Genomic DNA, 14,483 nt, shown 5'->3' with positions numbered 1-14,483 from the left:
TAGCGTGTGTTGAAGCTGTTTGTGTGTTTACTAACCAGAATATGGTGCTAAATAAGTTACATATTTTGGCTTTGGGACCATAACATTTTTTTACCAGGCAGAGCATGAATTTGAACTTCCTTGTTAAACACTGAACTAGTAAATTTTTGTCTCTGTAAGTGAATAGTTGTAGTTAAGTAAACTTATTAAATAATTACATAGACCACTAAGAATCAAATATTCAATGGTAATAAAATGACATTTTCTGGCTTGTCTTCCTCTTTGAAGTTCTCTCGACTGGTTTTCAGTAAAGTATTAGTTAATTTCTCCTCATCTGACCACACAGTTTGAGGTATCTTTCAAGTTACATGCTAAAGTTTAGATTTGTTCAACTCTGTAACTCAAGTTAAGAACGGCTGTTTTCACTGCACATTAAATCTTCTTTATGTCGTCTTTAAAATAAGATACAATCTTGAACAGAACCATATGTGACCCGGGAGCACAAAAGCAGTCTGAAGTCTCTGGGGTGTATTTGTAGCAACAGCCAAAAATACATTGTATAGATCAAAATTATAGATTTTTCTTTTATGCCAAAAATAAATAAAGATCATGTTCTATTAAGATATTTAGTGAATTTACTACCGTAAATATATCAAAACCTAATTTTTGATTAGTAATATACATTGCTAAGAACTTCGTTTGAACAACTTTAAAGGTGATTTTCTCAGTATTTAGATTTTTTTTACCCTCAGATTCCAGATTTTCTAATAGTTGCATCTCAGCCAAATATTGACTGATCCTAATAAACCATACATCAATGGAGAGATGATTTATTCAGCTTTTAGATGATGTATAAATCTCAATTTTGATAAATTGACACACACGACTGGTTTAGTGGTCCAGGGTCACATATTTCCTCGAGATATTTCCCGGTTGTAAAACATGACTTTGTGGGATTTCTTTAGGAAGTCATTGGCAACGGTTTTAGCCGGAGGAATTCTGGAGGTGTAGGACTTGGAGAGATTCTTGCACTCCTTTTTAAATAAGTCTGTGTCTTTTTCCAACAGCCATTCACTATTCATCTCTCTCTCTCTCTGTCTTTCTGCCCTGGATAGCTGAGGAGGCACAGATCAGTAGCTGATGGCTGCATGTAGGAAAGCTGGTGGAAATGCTGAAACGTGAATTGTACATGACATACTGTTTCTCCCTTACGCCGAGCGCAGGAAGTGTCAGATTCTTGTGTAGGTGTTCCACTGATGAAGCCCTGTCGACTTACTGAATCAAAGCTTGATTCTTTGTCAAACGACAGACATTCAGCTGCGACGTCTTTATGCCACATTAGCCAAAATATCAGCTCTGACTTCACTGAACTCTTTGGGAATGCATTAGTGATGTGATGAAGGGCTCTCGTAGCTGTTATGACGGCTTTTTGAGGACGAGTGTAACAATAGAGCCGATAAATTGCAGAGTTAAGGCACTGTGAAGTACCAGTCATGTGATTTATTGCTTGTATCAAAAAACACTTTGAACAGTTTTCCTTCAAGCAGAACATTTTCTGAACATTGGTTTTTATGCTCTGGCTTAAATTTAGCGCAATTATGATGATGCAAAGTTCATTCACAACGGCACAGAGAAAAACTCAGATGTCATACAAATGAGATCTTCTTCATCTTTGTTGTAAGACGAACTGTGATGATGCTTTTCTCAAATGAGCTGTATCTAAACAGCCACTTGCATCATGTCTTCTCAAAGCACAGCAATTAATGTAATGCATTTACTACTTCATGACTACTACAGAAAGAGAGAATGATGACAGGATGTACATTTCATATACAACCAGTAGTAATTACATTTATATATAGACACTCACACACACACACACACACACACACTTTTTTTTCTACAAATAATGTTCTTTTGAACTTGGTCCTGAAATAAACATGTCAGGATTCATTATATACAAATATTAGGCTACACAAGTGTTTTCAATATTGATTATAATAAGTCCAGCAGTTTCTTGAGCAGTGAAGGATCATGTGACACTGAAGACTTGAATAATTCATAAAGCGTGTCTTGGAGCAGGCAGTAGTTTGCACTTGTCATTATGGAAATGAGATGTTGCATCTGTGTTCTTTAATGTGCACATTGTAAGTAAATCTCCCGCAGAAGTTCCCCCTCACATCAGCGCTTTTATCAAATTGCGCTCTAATGCTTATTTGAGTAAAGTCTGTGTATGTTGCACACAAATGAGGATAAAATTATTATTTCCCATGAAGCCACCACAACCACATTCTTAAAACATCTAAAACTGCTAATAAAAGACCTGAACACACGTTCTGTCCATCGTGGTCTTCTCTTTTATTCAGAGGAAGCCAGTGTGTCATTTGATCAATACTTCATCTCTTTGGCATCTCCTGCTGTGGCTGCTAAAAGGCAGATTAGGTTAATTCCTCTAAACTACTGATATATATTCTTTAGGACAGGCTTATTCATTATTCTTTCAGTTATAGCTCTTTTTTTAAGAGATTTTATACTCTGTTACAGTGTAATTCCCTGCTGATTTCAAGTGCTTGTAACAGTATCACGCTCACACGCTCTTGTAATGCATGTGTTTGTTGTTTTTTATGTTATGTTGGCTTCAGTAGTTAATAATGAGGAACAGTGGGTAGTGAGCGTCAGCTGGTTGCCAGATCTTAAGACATGTTTCTTGATGAGGATGAGAATGGAATAAACCCTTTCCTTTTCCCATCATCATTAGCGCTAACTGAAGTGTGACTAACTGAACTGATACAAACAAAGTTATAGTCATTTTTCTTGGTATTTCAATGGGAAAATGGTTTTATACTTTGCCTATTTAAATATTATTATTATTATCATCTTCATCACTGGATATTCCAGTAAATTAAATATTTTATATATATATATTTTATAATATATATATAATTTTTTAAAGAATGGTTTTGTTTGAATTAATTTACTTTATTTCATTCAATTTATTATTATTATTATTATTATTATTTTTTTTAATTAATGGATGGAAACCAAACTATAAGATTATTCATAAGTAAATAATAATTTAATCCTTGTGCGTTGGCATTACTTCGCAAGGGTAAATAGCAAAGTAGCCCTGCCCACCTATAACTATGTAAAAGTTTACTGTAATATAAACATATTTTTATTGTTATATGTATAGTGCCATACCACCCAGATCTCCAAGCTTTCCTATTTCAGGCGTTATGTCCTCTGGATGTGCGGAGTCTGATAAAGGAGACTGTAAAAAAAAAAAAATAAATAAAAAAAAAATAGCCTGATTGAATTGCATGTCCTGGTGAATAATATTAACCTACAGAGGCCGAGATAAGGACAGAAGTGCATGTTCTGGTTATCTAAAACCTAAATCATTAATTCTATTTGTTTTTGAATTTATTCAGTTTCAATTGCTGATGTTTCAGTGTAAACAATATGGAAGTATAGAATGTTAAAACTCTTGTTTGATTCAGAATCTTTAACCAATAGTGTATAGAGTACACACAGAGTCTTACTCCTGGAATGTTTCATTTGATTTGTTTTGATATCTTGCAGTGCTTTTTGACTTGATGCAAGTTGGCCTTTGTGAACCAGTGTGTTTGTCCAACTGTAAAGAGCTGAAGTTCATTTAAACAGGCAAGGTCATGTTTTCAGAGCTGTACTGTGTTTTGCTGGTTGATTTTCTTGTCGGGTTTTGTTTTAATCACACAATAATTGAGAAGAAACAGAGAATGATATCAGACTTTTACTGGAAGAGTCACCCTATGATTATCATGCATGAAACAGATGCAGGTCTATAGGAACTCTATGTTTTGCTTTTTCTTGTTTCTTTTTCCAATCCTTTCCATTTTCTTTTCTTGATTTCCCCCTTTTTCTCTTCATTTACTTTTTGTTTTCCTCTTCTGCTTCCTTTTCATCCTTTCCTTTCTGCTTACTCTTCTACTGTTCATTTCCTCCTCCTTCCAAACATTTTCTTTTCTTCCTCTCGTTTCTTTCCTTCTTGTTCATCCTTTCCTCTATTTTGCTTTCTCTCTCTTTCCTTTCCTTTCCTTCCTACTCCTTTCCACCTCTGTCAACTCCAATCCCTTTCTTTCTTTTCCATTTATTTTTCCTCTTCCCATTTTTCTTACCTTTCTGCTACTTTGTGCTTTTTCTCCCACTCCTATCCGTTCTCTCGTCTCTTCCTTTTTTCTCTCTTCTTCCTATTCTTTCGAAGGTATTTGACGTTGTGTGAGTATACACGTGTTTTACAGTAACTGAACTGATATCGTGAACCTCTCACCTGCAGAGTAAGTGGATAAAATCTCTCATTCTGTCCTGTTCTTTTCCCCCGTCAGAACAAGAATATTTTGGTTAAAATGGAAAAGAAGAAATGGGAGGAGGTTGTAGTCAAACAACAGGAGGAGGACGAGGAGAACGTGACCCCTGACATAGACGAGAACGGCTTCGGCAGTCTGGCCATCAGCATGGGGCGAGATCAGGAGCGGGTGAAAGATCGTCTGCTGAAGAACACGTACTCCAAGAAGAGCAAACGAGTGAGTCTCTCATCTCTTTCTGCAGGTTAAGTGATAGCTTGATGGACGAGAGCAGCGGCGCTCAAAACCCTCGTGATCTTATACCTGTTCCTGAGTGTTGCATATGAATGTGAGCGCAGTACATCAGCGTCTGACAGATCACTGGTCTAGAGCTGTGGTTAAGTCACACAGCATGCTGTTAATGACCAAGAAGAACAAATATAACCATCTCTGGCTTCCTGTATCCATTTTCTCTCTTCCTTGTTTTGGTTTATTTGTAGCTTTTCTTGTTAGTCATACTACAGACAGAACAGGAGGAGGAGGTTTGAAACGGAGAAAATGGGATCAGAAAATGTCACTCAATCAACAAAGCATGCAAATATTTTTTCTATTTTTGGTCTGTTTTATGTGTTTATTGATTGGGTGTGTAGGGTGCAATTGTGGTTTGTAGTTCTGTGATTAGAAAGGAAGCCAGTCTGACTTGGTCTCGGTTCGAGACCAAGGGAATTTTACAGTTTTACTGCTAAATAACTTCCCCAGTTGATCTCCACTCTTGTGAATTGGGATAACAAGTTCTTGGCTCCAGATGTCAGACAAACAGCCCAAGCACAAAGTTGAATAATTTGAGCAAAGCTCTCTGAAGCTCAGGTGTGCTGTGTTTCAGCATTGCACCTAGAATGCTGTTTTTATTTATTTATTTATTTATTTTTTATTATTATTCTTGTGTAATTGGAAAGACAAGCGGGTTTTGATTATTTTCAATTGTTTTCACACGTTTGTAGACTTTGTTTGATCTTATTATGATGTTCATGTAGTTGTTTTGGTGGGATTTCTTCATATACAGTACATTTTCAAAATATTTCATTCAAAAATTTCCGTCTTGTATTGGTAAGTCATGTGGTTTCGTTGTGCTCAGATTATTTCACATATCCCAGAACTGATTGTGATTTATTGAAAGTTCTGTTTCTTGAGATCACTTTTGGTCTTTTTATCTCTAATTGTGTCTTCGTATTGTTTTCATTTTGAACAGAATTCACTTCTCATGTATGCATTGTTTGGTTCTTTAGGTTTGATCATCTTAGTCAAACCATTTTTCAAATCTATGTGGTAAACAATCTGTGTGTATATGTCGAGCTGTCTGCCTTACTGTTTTTTTTTATTTTTGTCTAGCAGTCATTCTGTCTGCTCAAATTGTCCTTGACACACTTTCTGAACGTGTAGTTATAGTGGGAACTACACCCCTGGTGGGAACTCCAACCCATGATCTTCTTTCCTTCCTTACTCTGTCTTCTGCCACTCATACAGAGTTTTCTAGAAGGACAGCTTTCTGACACCTGGAGGAGAGATTTATTTATATATTACCAGGCCAGAGTTAAAGCACATGTGTCCTCCCAGAGCCGTCTGATTCCCCTCCCCATGAAGACTTCTCCATCACTGCAGCCCAATGCATATAAAGCATCTTCTCTCCAGGTGGGGTCTCTGTCTGATCACAGGCCTTTGTGCGTTCACTGGCAGCGTGTTTAAATGCAGGGTGTTCTAGCCCATGTGGGCGTCTATCAGACACTCATACACCCGCTGGCAGCTCCGTTTCCCTCTCTGATCAGAAATAATGGGGAAAATAGAAACCCACTTTCATATCGCTGTAATTGCAGAGCGGAAGGCTCTCCACAAAGCTGCCATCTGGACTGTGTGTTGTGAGATGCAGAGGGACACACACAGCATGTCTCTGATCAGCGTGTCAGGGCTTTTGATGCACAGCTCGGCTTGATTTCTGTCTCAGAACAGCCCGTGATCACACTTAAACGCAGATTCATCAAAGCATTTAAATATTAACTTTTTCTCTCGGTGATCTGTGAAGTATTGCCATTGAGTCTTAGACACTTAACCTCGAGTTACTCTGTCCTCTCTGTAATTACTGGAAGCTTCTGCTTGAGTTACAAAAGCACCAGCTAAAGGGCAAATCAGATTAGATACAAGTGTGTAACATTACACAATCTTCTTAAAGCTAAAGTGTGTCATTTTTCTTTGCTGCAGAGACATATATACAGTAAGTAAGCCATTTGTAGGTTGATTCTTTCAAAAAAAAAAAAAAAAAAAAAACATTAATTGTGCAACATAATGGCACACTTAGCTTGCAATATGACTGAATTATATGTTTTCCCCAACTTTAACTAGTTTTTCTCAGGCCTTGTTATTAAAAAAAATGAATAATTGCTGATAGAAGGATTTCTGAATATCTTATTCTTAATGAGTGGTGTTTTTTTATACAATTAAATAAAACATATTGAACAAGATGTGAAGCAACACTGCATGAGATATTAAAGATGCAATCTCTGAAAACAAGGCATAATACACCGCATGCATAATTATGCACATTGATATTCTGATGATATTCAAACCACATCAATCTTAATAACTATTATTAATTTTGTATTTAATCATTTATGAGTGATATGTAATTGTGTGTGAAGGCTGGACGTGAAAAACTCTTTATTCAGGTGCAGTAGTATTTTATTTTATATATATATATATATATGCATATTTTCTCAGTTCATTGATTTGAATGTAGATATTGAATAGTGCATGAAGACACTCAATAGTTATTTTACGAAAACGTCTAGCGTATTGTGATCTGAGGCTGAAACAAACGTGAATCAATGCCTCTCAAACTTTAAAGAGAGAAACACACGGTTGCCCTGCTTCATTTGAGCTTGACGGATACTTCACTTACTGCACATTACTATTGACAGAGTAGTGCACAGAAAATTGAGAATAACCTTGAATGCACACACAGCAATGCACAGCTCCCATATTTGGGACCGATTTTTGTACCAGGTTGATTAGCTCGTTCTCCTGGATTGCTTACTCAAGGCATTTCTGGCCTTTTAAGCCGAGATTGGTTTAATATTCACACAGCCCCCTGTACAATTTATGCCCTACAGAATGTGACATATTCTTCAAACGCTAACTTTGTCTAATAGCAGCTGAGAGACTGAAAGGGCGAGCTGTAATTTCGCCCAGGCTCAGATGTCTGACGATAGGGGTTTGCTCAGGGCAGCACTTGCAAGGTTGTGAATTAGCCGCCCGGCCTGTATTCACTAACCAGAAACTATGACGGATGGAGTCTGAGAAAGGAGAAGTCTGCATATTTGAAGTACTGTGCATTGCTCAGTCTGATATGAGATGATTTCTCATAGTTATGCAACAGAACGAGCACTGAGAAATGCAGAAGACCGAAGTGTGAAAAGTTGTCTGTAGATGAACCGCTGAATAAAGAGGTTAGGGTTGGCATGCTGAGTGCACTTTCGTCCTGTTCTTTACACTTCGATTCCTTTAGCAGTTTTGATGCATGTGTGTTATGCTGAACTGAGACTTGGTGTTTCTATATGTGTATTATAGTGGGGAAAAAATAGCATGGATAGCACTAGATTTAATTTGTGACAAGAATGAAAACCAGGACGAGGGATAGAGATATAAATATGTGATATAGGACCTCTGTATAGTGCCTGCCATTGTAAAGACTATGAGTCTGTCTCTTCTCATCTGTGTTGAATTCCGTGTCGCCTCACTTTATTAAAGTGTGTAGAAAAATTAAATGTACCATTATAATTTAAAACTAATTTGAACTATTTTATTAATATGCATGTATATGCACATACATATTGCATATACATGTATGTATGTACTGTAGGCTGTGTATAGAAAATATTACACACACACATACTGTACACTTAGAAATGAGAAAGCAATACTTTCTATTTGTAGCCAATACTGTTTAAAATGCAAAGTGCAACATTTGAAGACTTGTGAAGATACAGAAGTACACAAGCTGGAGCACGTGTACTGTGTTTAACAAGAACTATAATTGATCAAAAAAATTTATTACATAGAAATTAAATTATTAATAGAATAAAAATAATAGAATTATTACATTTATTTACAATTGTTTTAAAAAACCTTGTCTCTCTCTCTCTCTCTCTCTCTCTCTCTCTCTCTCTCTCTCTCTCTCTCTCTCTCTCTCTCTCTCTCTGTCTCTGCTCTGTCTCTCTCTCTCTGTCTCTCTCTCTCTCTCTCTCTCTCTGCTCTGTCTCTGTCTCTGTCTCTCTCTCTCTCTGTCTCTGCTCTCGCTCTCTCTCTCGCGCTCTCTCTCTCTCGCTCTCTCTCTCTCGCGCTCTCTCTCTCTCGCGCGCTCTCTCTCTCTCTCTCTCTCTCTCTCTCTCTGCTCTGTCTCTGCTCTGTATCTCTCTCTCTCTCTCTCTCTCTCTCTCTCTCTCTCTCTCTCTCTCTCTCGCTTTTTCTATCTCTCTCTCTCTCTCTCTCTGCTCTTTTGTCATTGTTATGTTTGTTTTGACAGGCCCACTTAGGGGTAAGAAAACCGACAGTGTTGTGAGACCCGCTCTGACAGACTGGGTTACCAGCCAGCTTTTGTGTGTGTGTCTTAAGGTTTTACGTTCCTTCTGAGTTGTGTGCCTTTGACCTAGTAAAGCTGCTTTCAGTTGCATTTAAGATGATTATCACTTTAAACCAATCAGATTAAACTCATTCCATGAAGCTTAACCTGCTCATAAGCACTGATCTGGGGTCAACCTACAGCCCACACTTACATAACACAGAAATGCCAAACCATCAGCACCTTCTGTCTGTTCTTTACTAGAGACTTCTATGTTTTGCTTAGTGTGTGCTTTTGGCCAGTGTGTGTGTGTGTTGTACACCACTGCGCCCTGCTGCTGAGGACAGGAAGTGCATATGTGAAATGTGGGGGAAGGTTAGTATATGAACATCTTTCAGTCTTTTAAGGGTCTGGTAGTGTTTTTAGGCCACTAGGGGGCACTGTGTCTTCACGTTAGGAATCAGTGTACTGCAGAAGCAGGAAATGGTGGTGTCCTTTTGTGTTGTAGGCATAAGGAAATCTAGCACTTCAGCTAGTCAACATGCACACGTTGTCTTCAGAAAAACTAATCAGAATGCAGTTTTAGATAAATGTTAAATTGCAATTTTTTTCTTCAATGTGCATAGAAATGTAGATTCAGTGAGGCGAAATTGTAAAGGTGTGTGTTCATGTAACGCATTGTCGTTTGTCATCCAGACCTAAGTGTGATGTCACTTTTATGAGCTCCAGGGACAAAAGATGGGCTGAAGGGGATTACGGCTGCTTTGACAACTGCCCTGCCCTTTCCCTCTCTCCTCCCCTTCTCTTTTCTTCCCATCCTCTATCTCCTCCCCTCTCGCCAGCCTCCGAAGTGTGTCGTGTACATGTCAAACAATGTGGCATCTGTCATTTGCCGAACAAAAGGGCCGCAGACTGATAGCCCACAAACAATAGCTCCAGAGCTCCCTGGAGGTTCACCGGGCAGAGGGGGCGTATCACTGCTTCTGTCCCAGGGGAAAGAGACCCCAGATGGGACCAAGGCGGTGACGAAGGCCCCTTGGCATACTGTGAATGCTGGAAGGTTAGGCCCAGCTCTGGTGGGAGCTTCGCATTGTGGTTTTGTCCAACTAGCAATGGCGGCCAAGCGAGCAGGCTGCAGCTAAGCTGATTACCGAGAGAGCAAGAAGCGGCGTGTGTGGCGGCACGATTGCCAGACGGGAGGAGGAAGTGGGAGGAAGGGATATAGATTCGGGTTAAAGTGTTAAATATGTGGTAAGACCTCATCTGAGGCGAAGGCGACATGTTGGATATGTGTGAGTGGATGGATGCATGGATGTGTGTGTGTTGAGCTGCATGTGTTAATCAGTCTGTGTGTGTGTGTGTCGTTCATGCCAGGAGATCACTGAATAGATTTGTTGTCTTGTTTTGCGGCTCTCTTAGGGTCTGTCACTGTTAAGTTTGAGTTTTTAGATGCTGGCTTGTTTAAAGGTGACCCTTTTCTGTTTTGCGCGTTTGTGTGTGTGTGTGTGTGTGTAGCACATGAGTGTTTGTGTGATCTGTGCACATTCCAAATCACAAGCTGCCTTCCAAACACAGCTTTCGTCTGTGGTGATGGTTTAGGGTAGTACAAAAGTGTCTAAATTTTGTATTATACAGTACATGCAGGAAGGTTTCAAAACACACTTGATATGCATTTATCATGAAGCATTATATGAAAGCTACAGTGAGTTTTTTACAAGACAGATATTTAAAGAAATAAATGGATATAAACAGTGTACCATATAATGTTTCATCAAACAGGTATGTCAATATTCAGTATGTAAATAGGACTAAATTAAACACTGTTTACTGTTAAAGTGAGTTCTTCTACTTTAGCAATCTCTGGTTTAAAAAAAAAAAGCTACTTGGCTTTCAACAGATTTATGAATAAGACCACTTCACATTCTCCAGTAAAATTTGAGTTTAAGATACATGCAATCTATAGCAATGACATCAAAGACTGACAGAAATAAACAGGTATTTTATGAGTTTTGAGTCATTTGTTACCGTTTTATACACCTTGTCATCATAATTCAAATGCATTTAGTTTTATTGACCATGATATTATTGTTGATAATTGTTGAGAGCGGGCCACTATGGGATAATTAAAAATAAATGGCAGGGGCTTTTCTATGTATTAAAGAATCCTGGAGCAATGTATTATGGTTACATTATGTATATAAATCACATTTTTTCTCCAAAAAATATTAAGCACCACATGTTTTTTCATCATTGATAATAATAAGAAATTCTTCTTGAGCAGAACATTTTTCTAAAGGATCGAGTGACTCTGAAGACTGGAGTAATGATGCTGAAAATTCAGTTGCGCATCACAGAAATACAATGTTTAAAGTATGATAAAATAGAAACGGGTCATATCAATTGCAAAATGTTCCAAGTATTCTGTATTTTAAAAATGTAGCTTTGGTGAGCGTTAGAGACTTCTTTCAACAACGAAAATCGAAATGCTAGTCTGTATATATGTATAGTTTAAGTGCTTTAACACCAAGCTCTCCATCCTTCCAGCTCTGTCTTCAGCAGATCCAATCATTATTTCTTCTTTTCTCAATGCAAATTCAATGCAAGTTGAATTTCCATGTAAAATAGGTAATGTCATTCACCGTTGTCTATGGATCTGCTTTGGCCGGTGATGGTGCTAATAGAGCGAGGAATCGTCTCTCATGTCATCGCTCCTCTGACACGTCTGGTCTTCGGAGGCCGAGGGCTCACTGTACTTGTTCCTCGCTCAGCGAATGAGGGCGACCTGCCTGCTCCCCCGCCAGCACTCGGCAGCATTGATTAGGGATAATTGGAGGGAGTCAAAAGCCGAGAAGTGTCACTAAATAAATTTGGCTGTGTTAATTGCAGATTCCTCTGGATGTGGGAGAAACACTTAGCCGCAGGCTCTGACAATGCAGGATTAATTGGCCCCCTTCAATGAACATAATTAGAGCGATTGTTAAGAGATAAAGAAAAGGTTTAACGAGCACGGCTGCGCTGTCAAAGGGAACATCACACTCTTTATGCTTCACTTCTCTCTCTCTTTTTCCTCTCACAGTATTTCTTGCTCTCTCCCTGATAAGATTTTTTTTATATATTTTGATATAGACTAGCGTCGCTCTCTCTTAATTAAAAAGGGAAATGCATAATTATGTGTCAATTTGTAGCTCATTATTAGTTTATTAACGAAACCGAGTTAATGTATTATGCACATATCAATGTAACTTTTTTTATATTTTTCTTTGCAGGCTTTTTGTGCATAGGGAAATTTAGATGAATTAGACTCATTGAATAAATTTTAATTTATTTATTTTTGTCAACCAAACATGATGAGTGTAGTGTATTCCAGTCATCATAAATGAGACTGAGAAATTACAGGGATAATATCCACCATACTTGTCAACACATAAGTAAGCTACAAACCAGTCTTGTTATAATTATAATAATGAATTCAAATGATATGATGGTAGATACCAGTTTATAGCTGCAGCCAGTATAGTGGAATGTGTTTTAAAGCTATAATAATAACTGGAAGCACCTTGCACCAGAAGCTTTGAGCTATAAAGAGCTATCGCTGGGGTTTGTTGCTTGTAGTTGTAAGCATGCATTATTTTTATAAATTTTTTTTAAAATTTCAAAAGCATACTTTCTTAACTTTCATATTTTTTAATTAAAAATGATTTGTATGTATTTTCCCACCCCCATGTTGTGTTCTGGTTCTGATCCAGGGAGAATTATCTATGGCATTGCCCTGAAACTTGATAAATTTGCTTACAGGAGGTATAACAACTTACCAAAGAAAAAATTTAAAACATTTCTATATTATTACAGAATGTAGCATTCAGTCTTTTTTTTTTATCAACTTCAGTTAGCAGAAGGTTTTTTTATTTTTTTACTCAAAAACTGAGGTGCATACGCTCAGGTCAATTAACAAATTTAGATCAGCTCCAAAAAGCAATACAAACCTGTTTCATTGAGGGGGAACAAAATGACAAGAATAAATCCCAAGATTTGATACTAATATATAATAAGTTATCCACAGAGAGTTTTTGAATGGAAACAATCCTGAGTTTGTAGGATTTTTAGTAGGGCTGCTCCGATCGTTAATGCGCATCTCGTCAGTAAAGCCGGTTCTCTAATCAGCGGTAAATTCCATCAGGTGCGTGGTTTCACATTGAGCAGCTGTTACTACACAGAGCCGTTGTTAAATGAGAAGATGCGCAAATAAATGCTGAAAATGAAGTGGATTTGCGCATCTTCTCAGTTAACAACGGCTCTGTGTAGTAACAGCTGCTCTATGTGAAATCACGCTCCTGATGGAATTAACCACTGATTAGAGAACCGGCTTTACTGACGAGATGCGCATAACGATCGGCCGATCGTGATCGGAGCACCCCTAATTTTTAGCACAGTGCTAGGGTTATGAAATGATTTGATTTTGCTGATCTGTATTCTGTTTGCTTCCTCAATTCAAATTCAGAAATTGAAGATTTTTATTTTCCCCAAGGTATTCCCAAATAATTTCTAAATTCTCATTTCAACCCTGCCAATTTTATTTTTTTTGTTATTATTTATTACTTTTTTTTCCTTGTCTTTTGTGAATCACTCTGGGCAACAAAGTTACATTTAAATGTGCTATATAAATGAATTTTACATTGCTGTCATCATTCCCTTTGTTGATGCTGCATCTGGTCGCTGCTCATTTGCATACAGCGCACTTCTCAAATCACTGCCAGTGTGAAGAGTCCTTTATGTGTTATGGCTCTGATGACCTTAGTCATTTGGACTGGTCAGAAGGACACTTTATGTCTTTGTGTAGCATTGATTAATAGACCAGCATATTGCTTGTTTACAATGTTTATCTATCAGTTCATAACGTCAGTGCTGCACCTGACTGCTTCAGTGCTTGGTTAATTTACTCTAATTTCATTATCTGTGCCTATGTTGGCCATCTGTTGGCTTTGGTTTAGAATTTGTAATCAGCTACTTTTTTATTTGCACTTTGCAGAGTTAAATATGCCGCATGAGACACGCACCTTTGTCTGAGCTCCTGCGATGCATTTCAAGAAACTGTGAAAAGAACGAGAAGCAGAAACCTAGCGGTGTTTCCATGGACACAGAGACCAAGACCTCTCCCTATTGGCCTGCCACTGAGCACGAGCAGTTGGCCTCGGTGTCAGACTCCTCTTGACAGCCTGCCTCCAGGTGAAAAGCATTGTGGGGGATGAAGTCCTTGACCTCTGGCCTTGATGACTTGATAAAGAGTGCTGGCCTTCTGGTAGATATATGAGGGAAGATCGCCCGAGGAAGGCTTACACCTGTGGGAGACAATTTTGATGTACGATTTCCCAAATGAAAGAGTGGGGAAGGATAGGTTATGGCTGAAACAGAACAGGTAGATGTGAGCCCTCTTGGCTGTCAGCATCTATACAGCAGTCGCCTGTAGCACATAAAACCCACAAGATACACACAAAGAGGAGTTCCTCTATTTTATCTCCGCAGCACTGCACAGGCAGGTCGTTGTTTCTCATATCGAATGGCCCTCTATATATCTA

The 14,483-nt window shown here is 38.2% G+C and overlaps 1 protein-coding gene across 11 annotated transcripts in view; it reads left to right on the top strand.

The window, feature by feature from the left end:
- Window positions 1-14,483, top strand: part of LOC132141605 (autism susceptibility gene 2 protein homolog) — a 261,214-nt gene that overhangs the window by 49,631 nt on the left and 197,100 nt on the right. For all 11 annotated transcript variants that reach the window (XM_059551281.1, XM_059551283.1, XM_059551282.1 and 8 more), the window contains exon 2: window positions 4,344-4,541. In XM_059551281.1, coding sequence (XP_059407264.1) covers window positions 4,344-4,541 — 198 coding nt within the window. The remainder of the gene's footprint in view (window positions 1-4,343; window positions 4,542-14,483) is intronic.

The sequence above is a fragment of the Carassius carassius genome, chromosome 5 (assembly GCF_963082965.1).
Source record: "Carassius carassius chromosome 5, fCarCar2.1, whole genome shotgun sequence".
Taxonomy (NCBI): domain Eukaryota; kingdom Metazoa; phylum Chordata; class Actinopteri; order Cypriniformes; family Cyprinidae; genus Carassius; species Carassius carassius.
The sequence above is the reverse complement of the archived record's forward strand: the minus strand, read 5'-3'. Positions and strand labels throughout refer to the sequence as shown.